General features: G+C 47.5%; 1 protein-coding gene across 1 annotated transcript in view; it reads right to left on the bottom strand.

Annotated features, from left to right (window-relative positions):
* Positions 1–19,897, bottom strand: part of ANOS1 (anosmin 1) — a 207,960-nt gene that overhangs the window by 39,999 nt on the left and 148,064 nt on the right. Inside the window, exons 5-6 of the mRNA XM_061408192.1 lie at positions 14,215–14,399; positions 6,974–7,103 (exon numbers count right to left, since the gene is read on the bottom strand). Coding sequence (XP_061264176.1) covers positions 6,974–7,103; positions 14,215–14,399 — 315 coding nt within the window. The remainder of the gene's footprint in view (positions 1–6,973; positions 7,104–14,214; positions 14,400–19,897) is intronic.

Genomic DNA, 19,897 nt, shown 5'->3' with positions numbered 1-19,897 from the left:
CTGCCTGGGCAGACAGATTCTTTACCACTGAGCCAGTTGGGAGCCTACTTTGCCAACACCAGAGTCTTGGCCCCTCCAGCACCTACTCCCCACCACAGACACCCCATCTCAGGAAATGCACAGTCCTCCTTCCCACGGCTCCTTCCCCAAACTTCGAGGCTGTACCCTTCCTGAGCTCTCACTGAACAGCTCCTGTGGGCATATCAATACTAGAGTCTATCTGGAATCCCACTGTCTCTATCAGAATAACACCCTGGGCCCATTTCACCTTCCTCTCTCCCTGATTATTGGGAAGGCCTGTCTGAGTCTTTCTCAGTATGGCAGCTCGTGAATCGTTTTTGTTTTTTTGGCTTCCCTGGTAGCTCGGCTGGTAAAGAATCCAGCTGCAATGCAGGAGACCTCGATTCAATTCCTGGGTTGGGAAGATCCGCTGGAGAAGGGATAGGCTTACCTACTCCAGTATTCTTGGGCTTCCCTGGTGACTCAGACACTAAGGAATCCACCTGCAATGCAGGAGACCTCAGTTCGATCCCCGGGTCAGGAAGATCCCCTGGAGAAGGGAATGGCTACCCACTCCAGTATGCTGTTATTTTTGTTTATGTTTCATTTTATTTTGCTTTTAAATTTATTAGTATTTCTTTGGCCATGCCGGGTCTTCATTCCAGCAGGTGGTATCTTTAGCTGGCACATGGGAACTCTTGCTTGTGGCAGGTGGTACCCAGTTCCCCGAGCGGGGATTGAACCTGGGTCCCCTGTGTTGGGCACACAGAGTCCTAGCTACTGGACCACCAGGGAAGTCCCAGCTGGTGATTCTTCATGACATGAGTTCAGGAGCTCTCACTGCCCACCCCCCACCAAAAAAGAGCTGGCAGTCTCCCCAAAGCCTTGTGCCTTCCTTCCATGCATAACATCCTGAGTCTGCTCTCCTGTCCCTGCTCCTCCTGCTGTTCTGGCCACGCTGGTTCCCAGGTTACTTCTTGGAGATGAAACCAAGAGCTACCGAGGCTCTTCCAATGGTCACTGAGCCTCAACACCTCCCCCCAGGGAGTCCTGACCTGACTGTTCACCTACTGCGGGTTGACCAGATGTCTCGCTATCCAAGTCCGTTATATGTGTTTTCCTCCTCTTACTGGCAGAATATTGTCACCATTTCCTCCTGCCTTCGTGTTCTCTGAGGCTCTTAGAACCAAATCTGTGGCGTGATTCACTCCTAAACCTACGGCAAGTCACTGCAGATCCTTCTCAGAGGAAGCTAGTCTTCAAGCTCATCACCGCTTCAAAGCAAAAGAAAAATTAAAACGTGTAAGGATAATCACAGGCATTCACATTTTCAACGATGCACCTGGATGTCCATGTGCTGAAAATACACGGTTATGCTTCCAGAAATCCGAAGTTCACAGGAAGAGAGCAAAATCATCTACATTTCTAAAGAAAATTCCCAGTTTAGGAAAGTCAACTGGTGGTGTTTCATCATTTCCTTAATCTACTTCATTCATTCTATCATTACTCACCGCCCTGGAAAAATATCTCATGCCTTACATGTGATTGCAATAGTCCAGGACAACATCACCTAGTTTGTGAAACAGGAGACAACCTAACTGATGAAACAGCACTAGGAAATAATGCCTTTAAATAAACTGATAGTATTTGGCTCAAATGTTCTTCCCTGGTGGCTCAAAGAGTAAAAAATCTGCCTGCAATGCGGGAGACCTGGGTCTGATCCCTGGGTAAGGAATATCCCCCTGGAGAAGGGAATTAACCCACTCCAGTATCCTTGCCTGGAGAATCCCATGGACAGAGGAGCCTGGTGGGCTACAGTCCATGGGGTCGTAAAGAGCTGGACACGACTGAGCGGCTAATTCTTTCACTTTCACATTTTCTTAAACATAAGGCCCATTTCAGTGTTCAGAATACCAAGATGGCATATTCCCATAACGAAGATAAGACACTCCAATCTCTTCCTTCCCTCCGCCCCCAAATAATCACTTTAAAATTACAGAGCCAAGAGGGAATAGCAGAGACGATGTGTTTATCAGCCCCAATTAGTCTCTGTAAACCAGCTTTTTGTTTATCTGTTTAGTCACGGAAGACCTCAGATGAGTCTGTCCAACCTGTCTAAGCTGAAGGATCTCAATCAGTCCCAACAAATCCCCACACTGCAGCCATCCATGGCCTTGTGAAGTGGTTCCCTACATTGTGAAATGAAGTATATTTACTTTGTTGAGAGGTACAAAATCTTTTCTTTCAATTTACATAATGTTTCGATTATATGAAAACTTTGAAATGCAGTTGGAAGTTTGTGAAAAACAATTATATGCATATAGCTGACACCACATTATGATAAAGCCTCAAAGGATTCTATAAGCTACTTGTTTGGTCTTTTTGTTTGTTTGTTTTCTAAACTGGTAAGGATCTTTCAATCTTTTAACCCATAGGGTTGAATAGGTGAAGTGGCCTGCCCGAGGTCATTCAGGTAACTGGTGGCAGTCAGAAGTGAGAAAGACAGGGAGGGGAGACAGAGGGGCTGAGATTCTCACACTTCTGCTCGTCTGCATTTATTACTCTGTAATAACGTTATGGTTCCCGGAGGAATGGTTGGGGAAGGGGTAGTTAGGGAGTTTGGGATGGACATGGACACACTGCTGTATTTAACATGGAGAACCAACAAGGACCTGCTGTCCAGCACACGGGACTCTGCTCAATACTCTGTAATAACCTCATGGTTACCAGGTGGAAGGTTGGGGGACGGGATAGTTATGGAGTTTGGGATGGACATGGACACACGGCTGTATTTAACATGGAGAACCAACAAGGACCTGCTGGACAGCACAGGGAACTCTGCTCGGTGTCATGTGGCAGCCTGGATGGGAGGGGAGTTTGGGGGAGAATGGATCCATGTACATGTATGGCTGAGTCTCTTCACTATCTAGCTGAAACTATCACAATATTGTTAATACGCTCTACTCCAATACAAACTAAAAAGTGCTTTTTAAAAAGAGCAGCCATAGACTCATTACAAAAGACCCCAATGCTGGGAAAGATTGAAGGCAGGAGGAGAAGGCAGTGACAGAGAATGAGATGGTTGGACGGCTTCATGACTCAACAGACGTGAGTTTGAGCAAAGTCCACGAAACAGTGCAGGACAGGGAAGCCTGGCGTGCTGCAGCCCATGGGGTCGCAAACAGCTGGACACAACTGAATGACGGGACAAAAACAACAAAAAAATTGACAATATGGCAACAAATGAGCGTGGCTCTGTGCTAATGAAACGCTATTTGCAGAAACAAGGAGCAGGCCAAACATGGCCCATGGGCCACAGAGTGCCAGCCCTGGGTCAGTCTTTCTAAAGCCATGACACCATTTAGTCTCTGGAACTGGACATAAAAGTGTTAGTCGCTCAGTCACGTCCAATTCTTTGCAACCCCGTAGACTGTAGCCCCCGCAGGCTCCTCTGTCCATGGGATTCTCCAGGCAAGAACACTGGAGTGGGCTGCCATTTCCTTCTCCAAGGGATCTTCCCAACCCAGGGATCAAACCCAGGGTCTCAGAAGTGGTGCTTATTTCTAATGAGCTTATGGCTGTATTTTGTTTTTGAAATGTTGGCACCGTGTTCCCATTTTACAGATGAGGAAACTGAGGATCAGCGTTTCATTCACTAGTTGGGGAGTGTAGCATGAGAGGGCCAGAGTCACATCACAAGATGAGAGTTTTCTTAAGGCTTACATGAGAGCATTTCCCCCTATCCCACTTCTCTTTCTGCCTCACGCACTCCCTCTTTACAACCTTCCCAGTCGTCTACAGAAACCCATCTCACGGGGCAGGAAGCAAACACACCCTCAGAGATGAATGGAACAGGAAGGCCATGTAAGCTCCTTTTACAATCTGCGTGATTTCCAGAGCAAGATATATTCAGTATTTAGCAGGACTATCCAAATTCAGCCTTGAAAACAGTTCCTTTATTAACAACTCTATGTAGTGCTTTTGGAAAAGGAAGATGGAACACTTGGATTTCAGAAGAAAGATTTATGGTTTCCTCTCTGAACCTTCATGATTAATTCCACGCGCAAAAAGTAACAGGCACAATGATGGAACAATCCAGCGCCTATGATGCAGAAAATGCCAAATGAAACCACTTGTCACCCCTGGAGAAATGCAGGTCTGTTATCGCACTGACATGAAACCCCATGAGAAAGGAGCCCTTGCTCTGTCCTGCCTGGGGAGAAAAGCCATCATCTGTGAGGCAGGCACCTCAAGGTGTCCCGACAATGCTAATGGTTACATACAGAAACCCACCTCCACATTTGCACAGAAAGCCAGCGTGCAAATTGCAACAAAGAGAGAGACCTTTAGATGGCCATACTGCAGAAGGCAAGCTTCATATAATATCACTTACATGTGGAACCTAAAGAATTGATGCTTTCAAATTGTGGTGCTAGAGAAGACTCTTGAGAGTCCCTTGGACAGCAAGGAGATCAAACCAGTCCATCCTAAAGGAAATCAACTCTGATTATTCATTGGAAGGACTGATGCTGAAGCGGAAGCTTCAATACTTTGGCCCCTTGATATGAGGAGCCGACTCATTAGAAAAGAGCCTGATGATGGGAAAGATCGAAGGCAGGAGGAGAAGGGGACAACAGAGGATGAGATGGTTGGATGGCATCACTGATGCAATGGACATGAGTTTAAGCAAACAGTAGGAGATGGTGATGGACAGGGAGGCCTAGTGTGGTGCAGTCCATGGAGTCACAAATAGATGGACACGACTTAGCGACTGACCAACAACCACAACCCTTAGCTGCTTCCTGCATGAATCAGCTTCAGCCGCTTAGCGGGCCTGTGTCTTCAGTGAAGACACTAGTACCTACCACGAATTCTAGGCGTGTGTTTTTTGCTTCAGACGTGCACTCTGCAATGCTGAATGCTGGGCACATTTGTCAAACCAAGAAATAGAATGATTTAATGGTGAGTGTGGGGATTGCCCAAACGGTGCACCTTCATTCAACGAAAGACCATTCCAACTGACAGACACAGGGCTAATCCAAGACCTGAGCAGTGCTCAGATACGCAGGAAGGGCTGAGGTGACGTGGCCCTGCTGTCTCCCCGGGATACATGCCTCTCTGGAGGTTGGCAGCCACGGTCACGGGACCTCTGCCCAGGTCCCGCCGAGCTCCAAAGGGGATTTGTCCTGTGCAACGCAGAGGCTGGGCACTGCTGTGCCTCGTGTGTGCACAAGCCGTGTTGATCTGAGAGTGCCAGACCACAGGCAGGCAACGGGGCCAGTGGGAACACGGTGTGACCACACACACCTGGACCACGTGTGAACTGGGAAAGTCAAGGCGGAGACTTCCCGAGCCCCGCTTGGATCCTCGCCTCTGAACCCGCCACTGACTATTTATTCACGTGGCCTCTCTAGATCATCGGATCACAGGGAGACAGGCCTCATTCGAGAAAGGTCTCACGTCTCTGTTTGCTATTTCTCTTTCCAGCTTGCTTAGTGTATTCACCTGGGAGCGGGGTGTGCGGGACATACCTTTCTTAAAAGGGCCTTTTAAAAGAAAGAGTTAAAAAAAAATAATCTACAACACAGGGGACTTCCCCAGTGGTCCAGTGGCTAAGATTCCACACGCCTGGTGCAGGGGACCTGGCTTCAATCTCTGGTCAGGGAACTGGACCCCACAGGGTACAGTGAAGACTGAAGGGTCCGCCTGTCACAGCTAAGACCTAGTGCAGGCAATTAAAAAGAAAAAAAGTCTGCAATAAACACTGGAACGGCATCCAAATATTTAAATTATTTTGGCTGCAAATTTTCCACGTGAGACCTGTGATTATCCCGGTAAAGGTGTGGCAATATCATTCTAGCAACATATAGACAGACTAGCTGACACTTATAAGAGCGTGTGTGGGCTCAGTCACGTCTGGCACTTTTGCGACCCCACGGACTGTAGCCCACCAGGCTCCTCTGTCCATGGGATTCTCCAGGCAAGAATACTGCGTTGGGTTGCCATTTCCTCCTCCAGGGCATCTTCCCATCCCAGGGATCAAACCTGCATCTTCTGCATTGGCTGGCGGGTCCTTTACCACTGAGCCACCTGGACATTCTAAATGGAAAGGAATTGCAATTTATAGCAGCCAGTGCAAACCTTCCCATCTTGAAAGACAAGACCGACGTTACACGTCTCACATTATTCATTAACATCACAATGCCTGCCTAAACGGAGGTGGAGTGACCTCCTGTGGACGACGATACCTGCTGATTAGTCAGTGAGTAACCTCACTCATCTCCCATGAAAACGGAGCTTGCTGATCAGCCAGGCTGACATCTCATTAATTCAGAACGCGCAAGACAACTGGAGATGTAAACACAGAGCTATTCTCAATATCCGGCCCAAACATGCCCTTGCAGAATCACAGCCTAAACCAACAAGTGGAAAACTGAGTATTCATCACACCCACAGAGGTTTTAGAACAGCAGTGAAATGAGAAGGGAAGAAAGCGATAGCCACGACACAGTGACTCAGGACGGATTTAAACTCCGCCTGCTGTGAAACAGGAGGTGAATGACACGCATCAGAGCCACTCTTTTCAAGAAACCTGCATCATCTGATGTGGCAAACACGAAAGCCTTCTCTCCAAAAAAATTTAAAGTGAATGGTGCTTGATGCATAAGATGTGGAGAGACCCAGGCAGTGGAAGCTGATTCTAGAGAACGGCCTGTTCCAAGTTGAGAAAACATCATCGTGATGACAGTTTCCGGAGCCTCGCAGAGGTTAAATCCCAGGGATCCTCCCAGCCGTGAATTCATGCAGCTCCTTCAGAGGCATCTGGTCCCATTCGCTCAGCACAGCAAAGCCACGTGCTGGCCAAACACACCCATACCAGCCTGGAGACACCACGGATGTGTCTCCCACCCCCCTGACCTTCCATCGCGAGGTGGGTGGGTCGGCGGGCGGGCGGGCGGCAAGCACCACTGACCTTTGGAGGAGCGGAAGTGCTTGCTGGGGGCGGTGAAGCCTCGGGTCCCGTGCACGTTCACGGCCGCCACCCGGAACTGGTACCACCTGCTGGGCCGGACGTCCGTCAGCTGCACCCGCTCGTCCGTGGTCTGAGGGGGAGAGGCACACAGAAGCCTGTTACCCTGATGTGCCCGCTGCGTATGCTTTGTAAACACACGCTTGACTCATCAGCGGACTTGACACAGTCCCGCCCTCCCCCTGCCCACCTGGGTGAGGACGGGCAACCCTGCTGGGTTCCAGGGAGGGCTGTCAGGACCAGGGAATTCCCAGGGGAGGTTCCAGTGGCTCCATGCCACTCACGGGTATTTATTCCCAAAGACTCGGATGGCTCTGTGGAAGTCAAAATCTCATGATTGAATGCACAGGCTGGTTTTTACCTCTGATGACTACATACAGCTTTGGAGGGTTTTCATTAAAGGAGTATACACAAGCACGAATAATGGGCTTCCCCTGTGGGTCAGATGGTCAAGAATCTGCAATGCGGGAGACCCAGGTTTGATCCCTGGGTCGGGAAGATCCCCTGGAGAAGGGAATGGCAACCCACTCCAGTATCCTTGCCTGGAAAATCCCATGGACAGAGGAGCCTGGTGGGCTACAGTCCGTGGGGTTGCAGAGAGTCGGACAGGACTGAGCGACTGTCACTTCACTTCATGAATGAATAAATATATGAAGCGATCATTACATTACAGAGAACATGAAATCATCTATAGATGACAGAAGGAAAATGCCTCCTACTTGGACACCAAATATAATTCTGGAAGTAGCTATGCGAACCCACACACTTAAATTCCCCAAGTATATTGCAACTCAAGGCTTTTTCTTTTTTTCTTTTTCAGTTTGAGTAAATCATGTAAGATGCGCACAGATTCATGTTCCTGAAGGCTGAGGTGTGTTACTATGTTCAGTTCAGTTCAGTTCAGTCGCTCAGTCGTATCCGACTCTTTGCAACCCCGTGAATCACAGCACACCAGGCCTCCCTGTCTATCACCAACCCCTGGAGTTCACTCAAACTCATGTCCATCGAGTCAGTGATGCCATCCAGCCATCTCATCCTCTGTCGTCCCCTTCTCCTCCTGCCCCCAATCCCTCCCAGCATCAGGGTCTTTTCCAACGAGTCAACTCTTCACATGAGGTGGCCAAAATACTGGAGTTTCAGCTTCAGCATCAGTCCTTCCAATGAACACCCAGGACTGATCTCCTTTAGAAAGGACTGGTGGATCTCTGTGTGGAGGTGGTTTAATCACTAAGTCATGTTTGACTCATGTCTGACCCCACAGACTCCAGGCTCCTCTGTCCATGGGATTCTCCAGGCAAGAACAGTGGAGTGGGTTGTCATGTCCTTCTCCAGGGGATCTTCCCAAACCAGGGATCAAACCTGGGTCTGCTCAATTGGCAGGCGGGTTCTTTACAGCTGAGCCATCAGGAGTGGCTGTATGAATATACCTTAGTCCAATAAAACGTTGCAAAGAAGAAAACTGGACACAGGGACCCATCAACAGGGCTTGCTGTCCCTCTGGTTATGTCCTGAGATCTCAGGCAACCTGACCATATCGTCACTGCCCCGCTTGGTCAAGCTCAGGGCAATATGCCCACTTCCAACAGTGTCCTAGGGCACACCTGAGAACTTGGCCATGACTCTGAGAGAGTCGCTTTCTAGGCAGGTGGATAAGAAGTCCGGGGGTCCCTGAAGAGACAGGGATCTGGGGTTCTCGAGGAGGAGATAGGGATCTGGGATTCTCAAGGAGGAGGAAAGGGCAAACATCTTTTTTCTTTACATTCTTTAGTCTTAGTCACATAAAGGAGAAGGCAACAGCAACCCACCCCAGTACTCTTGCCTGGAAAATCCCATGGACGAAGGAGCCTGGTAGGCTGTAGTCAATGGGGTCACGAAGAGTCGGACACTTATTGAGCGACTTCACTTTCACTTTTCACTTTCGTGCATTGCAGAAGGAAATGGCAATCCAGTGTTCTTGCCTGGAGAATCCCAGGGACGGTGGAGCCTGGTGGGCTGCCGTCTAAGGGGTCGCACAGAGTCGGACACGACTGAAGTGACTTAGCAGCAGTCACATAAAACATTTGTTGATTTTTTTTTTTCCTTTAAGCCTGGAACTGATGATTATACAACAAACAACTCAGTTTAAACTCTGTACTAAGGATTATATAACAACAATGTATCCTTCTTGAGGACAGTTTTTCCTTCCTGAAAACTTCTGACTAATCCTGATATCTTGGACCACATTTTGTCCAAATTCTGATATCTTAGAATGTATATTTTTTCCAGTAGTCATGTATGGATGTGAGAGTTGGACTACAAAGAAAGCTGAGCCAAAGAATTGATGCTTTTGAACTGTGGTGTTGGAGAAGACTCTTGAGAGTCCCTTGGACTGCAAGGAGATCCAACTAGTCCATTCTAAAGGAGATCAGTCCTGAATATTCATTGGAAGGACTGATGAGGAAGCTGAAACTCTGATACTTTGGCCACCTGATGCAAAGAACTGACTCCTTGGAAAAGACCCTGATGCTGGGAAAGATTGAAGGCAGAAGGAGAAGGGGATGAAAGAGGATGAGATGGTTGGATGGCATCACCAACTTGATGGACATGAGTTTGAGTAAACTCCGGGAGTTGGAGATGGACAGGGAGGCCTGGCATGCTACATACAGTCCACGGGGTGGCAAAGAGTTGGACACGACTGAGCGACTGAACTGAAGTGAACTGAAGGATTATATAACAATAATGTATCCTGCTTGAAGACAGTTTCTCCTTCCTGAAAACCTTCTGACTAATCCTGATATCTTAGAATGTATATTATGGGAGTTGGTGTGGTAGGATCTTTCTATTGTCAAGTTCCAAGGACTTCCCTGCTGCTCAGACAGTAAAGTGTCTGCCTACAATGTGGGAGACCTGGGTTTGATCCCTGGGTTGGGAAGATCCCCTGGAGAAGGAAATGGCAACCCATTCCAGTACTCTTGCCTGGAAAATCCCATGGAGAGTCCTGGTAGGCTACAGTCCATGGGGTTGCAAAGAGTCAGACACGACTGAGCGACTTCACTTCACTGAATCCTGTTATCCTAAAATGTAAATTGTGGGAGTGGGTCTGGTAAAATTTTTGCAACCCTGAGACATTCTTTTGATTTATTGTAATAACTAAAAACTATACAGCTCCCTTGCTAACACTAGGGAGGGGGCACTCTCCATCCCCCTTCTGATGTCTGTGTCAGAAGCTTTTTCTGTCTCTCTTCTTACTTTAATAAAACTCCGCTACACAGAAGCTCTTGAGCGATGAAGCCTGGTCCCTGGTCCCAAAGCTAAATCTCCTTCTTCGGAGATCACGAATCCAACATCGTTCACCGTAAGCTATCAACTCCAGGGGATACATGTCTGAGTTCTGTGCGTCATCTGGACCTAGTGCCAGCTGAGCTCAACGAGACGCTCAGTGCATGAAACTGGGCAACAGAACAGAAATGAAATCCTTCTAAACCTCAGCTTGTGATAACTTACTGAAAGGACTGCCACGTGAGCTTCAAAAGAAGCTGAGCACTTCCATGATTAAAGTAAATAAACAGGGTCATCGTTACTGTCTTTCTAAATTCCATATATACGCATTAATATACCATATTGGTGTTTCTCTTTCTCACTTACTTCACTCTGTATAATAGGCTCCAGTTTCATCCACCTTATTAGAACTGACTCAAATGTGTTCTTTTTTTTATCACTGAGTAATATTCCATCGTGTGTGTGTACCACAACTTTGTTATCCATTCGTCTGTCGATGGACATCTGGGTTGCTTCCATGTCCTAGCTATGCAAACAGTGCTGCAGTGAACACTGGGGTACATGTGTCTCTTTCCATTCTGGTTTCCTCAGTGTGTATGCCCAGGAGGCGAGGCTGGGATGATTTGAGAGAACAGCACTGAAACATGTATATTACCATATGTGAAACAGACGACCAGTGCAAGTTTGATGCATGAAGCAGGGCACTCAAAGCTGTTGCTCTGGGATGACCCAGAGGGATGGGGTGGGGAGGGGGTGGGAGGGGCATTCCGGACGGGGAACACGTGGACACTGGTTGGAACACATGTACACATGGCTGATTCATCTCAATGTCTGGCAAAAATCACAATACTGTAAAGTAATTAGCCTCTAATTAAATAAAAAAAAATAAGTAATTTTTTTTTTAAAAGGAAGACGGTGACAAGCATGGATTTCTACCTTATCTGGCAGAATTTGAGACAACATTTCCATTGACTTCTTTATCTAGTTTCAGCCTTCAGTTTAAGGAACGAAAGTCCTTAGTTTAAGGAACTAAAGCATTCTCAGCAGACACAGAAAGGAAGCATTTCGTGTGGAGTTAACCAGTGAAAACAGCAATAATAATAAAAATGATAGAGGTCTTTTCTCTCTCTAAGAAAGAGAATATGAGAGAGAAAGTCTTATCATCAGTTCCTTTCATAAATCTTCAAATTGGTAATTTGTAAATTCTACAAGTAATACCGTAGCACTATTTAGGGGAGAATGCCATGTAAACCAAACATAATTTTAGGCTGTATTCTGAACATCTTTATGTTTTGTTAAAGCAAAAGGATTTAATAAGATAGATATGGAATAAAATTACTAAATATTTCTGACCAGTTCTTTTTTCCCTCTAGTTGAAGATGTTTCTTTTAGATGTGGTACATATATGCAACGGAATATTACTCAGCCATAAAAAAGGAATGAATCTGACTCAGTTGTAATGAGGCGGATACACCAGGAGCCTATTATACAGAGTCAAATAAGGCAGAGAGAGAAAAAAATAAATGTAGAATATTAGTGTATATATATGGAACCTCAAAAAAGGGTAGTGACAAACCTATTTGCAGGGAAGAAAGACACAGAGACGTAGAGAATGGACATGTGGACACAGAAGGGGAAGGAGGGAGTGGGACAAATTCAGCAAGTAGCGATGATTATGCACACTAACAGCACCGACTGTATGCACTACTTTATGTGTGAGATAGAAAGCTAGCAAGAACCTGCCGTGTACCACAGGGAGCTTAGCCCACTTCTCTGTGATGACCTAGAGGGGCAGAAGAGAGGGGTGGAAGGGTCAAGGTGGAAGGGATATTGTACACTTGTGATTGATTCACTTTGTCATACGGCAGAAACTAACACAACGTTGCACGTTATCCTCCAATTTTTAAAAAAAAAAATCATTTTAACATCACATTTCTCATTGCTTTTGAGGTCTTTAAATTACTCTCGTGTTTATCCTCTCTGAGACACTCCTGATGAGAAAGGGATGACATTTTTCTTTCAAACACCTGAGTGTTGCACTGTAGTTTACATGTACTGAAAAAGGAAAAAAAAAAAAATCAAGGGAATCTCGTCTTTGGAGAAACACGGTCTTACACACATCAGCAAAGATTTCCCTATAGCATGTTTACTTGTTGAAAAGCATGAAGCGGTTTCATACTGATCATTTATTCTTTGCTCAGCACTGGGGACATGACCCCCAGGAGGGGTGCCGTCCGGTGGCCCATTGGTTGGGGAGTTGAGCAAGAAGAAGGAGAAGGAAGTACTCAGGGAAGATTCGAGATCTGCCCACTGCTTCCCACCAAGCAGTCTGGTGACAGGATTCTTCGTTCAGCCACTCAACTCCTGTGCGGAATGAAAGCTTAAACGTGGGAGTGAGAGAGTCAAATCCTAGGTAGGTTGATAAGAAGTCCGGGGGTCCCCAAGGAGAGAGGGGTCTGGAATTCTCAAAGAGGAGGAAAGGACAAACTTTTTTTCCTTCTACATCCCTTAGGATTATGTAACAATATTGTATCCTGTTTGAGGACAGTTTCTGGGAAAAAACCTTCTGGCTAATCCTCTTATCTTAAAATGTCAATTATGGGAGTGGGTCTAGGAAGGTCTTTACAACCTCCAGACATTCTTTTGATTCACAGTAATAAGTTATTAAAAAGTATGTAACTCCATTGCTCACACTAGCGAGGGGGCACTCTTTCCGATCCCCCTTCTGATGTCTATGTCACAAGCTTTCTCTATCTCTTTTATACTTTAATAAAACTTTATGACACAAAAGCTCTGAGCAATCAAGCCTCGTCTCTGGCCCCATATCGAATTCTTCTCCTCTGGAGGCCAAGAATCCCACCATCTTTCATGGTTCAGCAACAACGTTTCAGGAGCAATACGGTAGAAGACGTCAAGACATGGCAGGTTAGCAAGTCCTTCGGATGCTGCATTTCCCTCAGTCTAGCGGGTTCTCCATGTATCTCAAGGCTTAAGTGCAGCTCTTGGAGGAAATGAACGTGAACACGCATCGGAAAACGGCTTCCCTGGTGGCCCAGTGCTTTAAGAACCCCCCTTGAAATGCAGGGGACACCACTTGGATCCCTGCTCTGGGGAGATGCCACAGTGCTTGGAGCAAGGAAGTCTGTGGGCCGCCACTTCTGAGCCTGAGTTCTAGAGGCGTGTTCTAGAAGCCACCGCAATGAGAAGCCCTCACTCCACAGTGAAGAGGAACCCCTGTTTGCTGCAATGAGAGGAAGCCCAAATGTCCTAACAGGGACCCAGCACAGCCACGAGTAAGTCAATGGATCTTCTGAAAAGGAGAATTATGTCGCTACACCATGCACTGGCACTTCTCTGGAGGGTCAGACGGTAAAGTGTCTGCATACAATTTGGGAGAACCGGGTTCAATCCCTGGAGACGGAAATGGCAACTCACTGCAGTGCTCTTACCTGGAAAATCCCATTGATGGAGGAGCCTGGTAGGCTACAGTCCATAGGGGTCTCAAAGAGTTGGACACGACTGAGTAACTTCACTCACTCACTCACCATGCATTGTGAGCACGTGAAGCCCACTTTCTCGTGGTACCAGGTTATACACGCATGGAGCTTCTCCTATCTTTCACCCCAAGGGATGGGGGCAGGAGGTGAGGTGTGTGCACAGCGGTTTAAGTGCCTTGCACGCTCAGGCTATTTTGAGCAAGCTACAGCACGTTAACCTTCTCTGTGTAGGTGTGCAGGAGATGTCACCTCAAGGGTGACATTAGGAGACCCAGGTTTGATCCATGGGTCGGGAAGATCCCCTGGAGGAGGAAATGACAACCCACTCCGGGATTTTTGCCTGGAAAATCCCATGGACAGAGGAGCCTGGCGGGCTGCAGTCCTCAAGGCCGAAAAGAGTCGGACAAACAGAGCCCAGGAAGCACTCACCTGTGCCACGGTCTGCCAGTGCGTGGCGTCGTCTTCGCTGGGATGGATCCCGTAATTCCACCTTCTCTGCACCACATAGATCACGGGCTCAATGGAAACATTGAACTTCGAGGACCATTTTACCTCCAGCTGCCCAGACTGGAGTTCCGTGAACCGCAACTCCTTCCTGGGCTTCAGGGGGACACCTGGAACAGAACGACTCCGGTCACAAGAGCCTGCGTGCGCTGTGGACTGTGGTGAATGCTAAGGAAGAAGAACTGAAGAGGAGATGAAACTCATCTCATGACAAAGGACCCTCTGCTTCCTTTCTTAATAGCAGCGTCTCCCTATCAGGGGTTCAGTCTGAAATCATATGATGCCAAGTTCAGTTTCACATTCCCACTGTTTTATAGGGTCTAAATTGATTCTTGACCCTGAACAAGGTTTTGTCTCCCCAGTAACCTCAAGGGTTAGTCACTTAGCTGTGTCTGACTCTTGGTGACCCCCAAGAATGGTAGCCTGCCAAGCTTCTCTGTCCCTGGGGTTCTCTGGGCAAGAGTACTGGAGTGGGTTGTCATTCCCTTCTCCAGGGGATCTTCCTGAAGCAGAGATCGAACCCAGGTTTTCCACATTGCAGGCAGATTCTTTACCACCTGAGCCATAACCTCAGAGCAGTTCTTTTATGTACATTTTTTCAAATGAAAGAAAAAGTGCAAGAACTTTATAGATGGCAGTGTTAGAAAGCACTCCTGCTGAAGTTAAAACTTGACAAATGGGCAGATGGAACCTTTTGCAAGGGGAAGAGAAATACCTAATATTTACTATGTGCCAGGTGTCCCTCTGAACCCCAACTGGGTTCAATTTGGTTTGTAATGAAAAGCTGATAGAATTCCCATTTTCTAACGCATAAGTGAACAGGTGGAATTAGGTCTTGACATGGTCATAAACAGTTTCCCTGATGACTCCAGTGGTAAAGAATCTGCCTGCAATGCAGGAGATGCAGGACACCCTGGTTTGATCTCTGGGTTGGGTGGATCTAATGGAGGGGGGCATGGCAACCCACTCCCAGCATTCTTGCCTGGAGAATCCCATGGACAGAGGAGCCTGGCGGGCTGCAGTCCACGGGGTCACAGGGAGTTGGACATGACTGAGCACGCATGTACACAGCAAGCTGCACATGGCAGCCTAACACGGAATCCACCAGAGACGACAGTCATTAGGAGTCTCAAGTCCTTCTCCACGTAACATGCTCTGCCCCTGCTGCTCTATCTCAGGGTCCTTATGACATGGTTCCTGAGTTTCCTCTCCTCTCCGTCCGAGTGAGTTTTCCTTTTAAGGAAAACATTATAAAGCCCAATGCTCTCATGTGGTCAAAGCATACAGGAATGGTTTCTGAACCACAAGTCTCGTGGATTTCCCCAAGTGACTGCTGGGACTCTCCCTGCTGACTTGCTGTTTAAAATTGGGGGAAAAAAAAGATGAATTAATAATGTTTGGGTTTTGGCACGGGTGAGTGCCTGGCTTCAAAAACAGTCCCTCACAGGTGGCTCGTCAGAACATACTTCATCATTTTGATTTCTCTCTCCCCGCAACGGAGCGAGCAAGTTGCCTGGTAACCCACAGATGTAAGAACCACGGTTCAAAATAGCAGCCATGATGGAAAGGGGAACTTAGAACAAATTCATAATTCCAAAGAGATCGATGGAACTGACCGAATTTAGCTAGAGTGCAGGGCACCCTGATGCTTAGTACCAAGCAAACCAAGAACACCAGCCGCCCGTAAAGCTGTTCTGTACTGAGGATGAGCATTCACCTAGAGCGCTGATGCCTCATTTGAAACGGTGAGTTCGGAGCGCTGCATTCTGCTTTCCATGTCTTCAGTCTCAGCAGAGGGAAGGCTACAAACCACAGAGAAGTTCTGATGCAGGTTAGCGGCATGGCTGACATTCCAACTCATCTCATTCTGATCTGAATTCACGCTGAGGTCTTCTTATGGTGGGAAATTCTAAAGTCGTTCATCACTGATCTGGATGGAGCTGGGTGACTAAAACGCAGCACGTCTGTATCTGCTAAAAGCTCACTGATTATTTTTTAATTAATTGATTTTAATTGGAGGCTAATTACAGTATTGTGGGGGTTTCTGCCAACACATCAACGTGAAATTGGCCACAGGTGTACATGAAAAAAAAACTATTTACTAATGTTTATTCATTTCCAGCTGTGTTGGGTCTTAGCTGCAGCTTGCAGGAGTCTCAGAGTGCGGGCTGCCAATCGACTCCAGTATCCTTGCCTGGAGAATCCCATGGACGGAGGAGCCTGGCGGGCTACAGTCCACGGAGTTGCAGAGAGTTGGACAAGACGGAACCACTAAAGAGAAATAATACACAGCCTGCTTTCGACACCCAGCTTCCCCAGACCACACTGTCAGGCGCTCACTACTGCTATGGTCCGGTCACACGGTCTCCTTCGTTCTGAAATCTCTTGCCTTCGGTTTTCTGACATAGACTCTGGAATATGTCCAGGCTCAGTCCAGATGCCACTGCCTTCTCAGCCACCTTCCCTCAACCTCCAGCTAGAAGTGCAGGGCTCCATTCCTTGCTCTGCCATTCCACGTTGAACCTGTGACCATCGACACAGGCATTCAAGTGCCTCTGAACACAGCCAGCTCTCTGAATGTCTTATCTTCCCTATGAAGCTCAAGCTCCAGGGGTGTGTGTGTGTGTGTGTGTGTGTCAAGAACTGGGTTCTCCTCCACCCTCCTCAGCCCCCCAACCAATGCCCCATAAGGAGCACTCTGCAGAAGCAAGTGGTGTGGAACTGTTCACTGAAAAAAGGGCCTAGCCCACTGCGTTATCCTCTCAGGAATACGCCTGGAAAAGTAGGAGCAGCCCACTTCTTTATTCTTCTCTCAGGAAGAAGTAGGAGGAAGACATGGCAACAGGGGTAAAAATCTCCGCTTGAGAGTCTCAGAGAGGAATCATCGCAGGCATTCACTGCCACCTCCTCTGGGATCGTATGTATTCAAGGAGCTCACGTCTCCCTCCGCCATCAAGGTCTTGGGACTCAAACATTCCTTTATTTCCTGTTTAAACAGAGCAAGGCTAAGCACCAAAAAAAAAAAAATCTACAACAATGAATGCTGGAGAGGGTGTGGAGAAAAAGGGAACCCCACTGCACTGTTGGTGAGAACGGAGTTTACTCAAACTCATGTCCATCGAGTTGGTGATGCCATCCACGCATCTCATCCTCTGTCATCCCCTTTTCCCCCCGCCTTCAATCTTTGCCAGCATCAGGGTCTTTTCCAACGAGTCAGCTCTTCACATCAGGTGGCCAAAGGGTCAGAAGGCCAACATCAGTCCTTCCATACGAACCAGCAATCCTATCAGCAGGCATATACCCTCAGAAAGCTACAACTGAAAAAGACACAGGTACCCCAGTTGTTCATGACAATAGCTAAGCCGTGGAAGCTACTGTGTTTCCATTGACAGACAGGCAGATAAAGAGGTTGTGTTACATACAAACGGTGGGATACTGTTCAGCCATAAAAATGAATTTGACTCTAGTTCTAGTGAGATGGATGAAACGAGAGCCTGTTAATACAAGTAAATCAGAACGAGAATGATAAAGATTGTACATTAACACATGTATGTGGAATCTAGGAAAACGGTGAAAGTCTAAGTGTTACTCGCTCAGTCGTGTCCGACTCTTTGAGATCCCATGGACTGCAGCGCGCCAGGCCTCCCCATCCATCACCAACTCCCGGAGCCTGCTCAAACTCATGTCCATCAAGTCGGTGATGCCATCCAGCCATCTCATCCTCTGTCGTCCCCTTCTCCTCCCGCCTTCAGTCTTTCCCAGCATCAGGGTCTTTCCCAGTGAGTCAGTTCTTCACATCAGGTGGCCGAAGAATTGGAGTTTCAGCTTCAGCAATGAATATTCCAATGAATATTCTTCCAGTGAATATTCAGGACTGATTTCCTTTAGGGTGGACTGTGCTTTATACACACACACACACACACACACATATATATAACATATATGTATTGTATTGTATATATACATGTTATATATACGTGTAGGGCTGAGTCTTGTTGTATGGCAGAAACCAACATGACACTGCAAAGCGATGATCCCCCAATTAAAAATACATTCTTTTTTTTTTTTTTTTTAAAGGGACAGAAGATGGCTCGTTAGGTTCCTAACCTCACAGAGCACTGCCGGAGACTACAAACCCGCCCTTCTCCTTGGCCCTCCACGGAGAATCCTCTAGGGGAAATGCAGCTCCAGTAACTGGCCCAGCGCTGAAGTACCCTGAACTCAGCCGGGGGACCCCCGCCCCCACACCCGCATGCTTTGAGGCCTCGGTCATGAATGTCATCTGACTGCCATGGGCCTCCACACCACATGACTGAGCATCAGGGAGCTGTCAACTCAAATTCCTTCCCTTAAGTATCTCCTTCATTCTGATGGGCAATGATCTCGCCATTTGCACGTGAAGAAATGGTCCATCTGGTCTGCATTAGGGTCGGCTGGCTGCCCTGATTGGGAGGAACTGCACCCTCTGGGCTGTTAATTGTGTGCAGATGGGGCCCGGCCCCCACCGTTGCCCCTTCCAGGAGTCTCATTCTTGCGAGCTCCCCCAGCCTCCTGAAGGCATCCCCGGAACAGAGGACAGAGATCTGTCCTCAGAGTGGTTTTCATTATGTAAATGACTACCATCTTTCTTTATTGGTTTCAAACAACTTCGTCATCTGAAATGTAAACGATTCCGTCAAAAATGTCAGAACGCTATGGTGTAGCATCCTGCAATATATGGGGGTATTTCTTGAAAGCGTAGCAAGTCTAAGGCATGGAAACCCAACACTTCAAAAAAAAATGTTCAAAACAGACTGATGGAAAAATCGACGAAGGCTGGCAGTCGGCAGTTGCAAATCACCCGTGTTGAGTGTTAATAAAAGGACTTGTCACAAGTCCAGGTGTGCAAGTGCACGAAGATACAGAGTTCCAGTGAGTCATTAATTAGTCACTGCATAACGTCTCTCACTTAGCAGCAGCAGCAGCAGCAGCAGCGTCTCTCATAAAGACAGCTATACTCAAGGCATCTGGGTTCCTATCACATGAGGGTATGCGGTCACTGTATTCAAAATGCGAGTCGTCACTTTGTGAAACGTGGTCCACCTCGAAAATCCTGACGTTTACAAATTTCAAATACTGACAGGTTCACGGAAATACTAAAGCAGTGGCGTCATCAGCCCCTTTTGAAAAGAAACCAACTGATAACGCGATTGATTGCAGGTTAGCACCCGCTAAAGATGAGCCCTGGGTCTCGGCCACCTATAAAACTGAAGGCCACGGCTGCCTGGCATTTTTCTGTCTGGAAGAGAAGTTCAGCGTTTCTCCTTCCCTGCCCAAACTGACCGCCGCAGCTGGGCGTCAGGAAAGTGAAAAGTGAAAGTTAAGGTCGCTCAGTCGTGTCCGACTGTTTGCGACCCCGTGGTCTATACGGTCCATGGAATTCTCCAGGCCAGAATACTGCAGTGGGTAGCCTTTCCCTTCTCCAGGGGATCTTCCCGACCCAGGGATGGAACCCAGGTCTTCTCATTGCAGGCAGCTTCTTTAGCAGCTGAGCCATAGGGAAGTCCAAGAATACTGGAGTGGGTAGCCTATCTCTTCTCCAAGGGGATCTTCCCAGCCCAGGAATCGA

The sequence above is a fragment of the Bos javanicus genome, chromosome X (assembly GCF_032452875.1).
Source record: "Bos javanicus breed banteng chromosome X, ARS-OSU_banteng_1.0, whole genome shotgun sequence".
NCBI classification, from domain to species: Eukaryota; Metazoa; Chordata; class Mammalia; order Artiodactyla; family Bovidae; genus Bos; species Bos javanicus.
The sequence above is the reverse complement of the archived record's forward strand: the minus strand, read 5'-3'. Positions and strand labels throughout refer to the sequence as shown.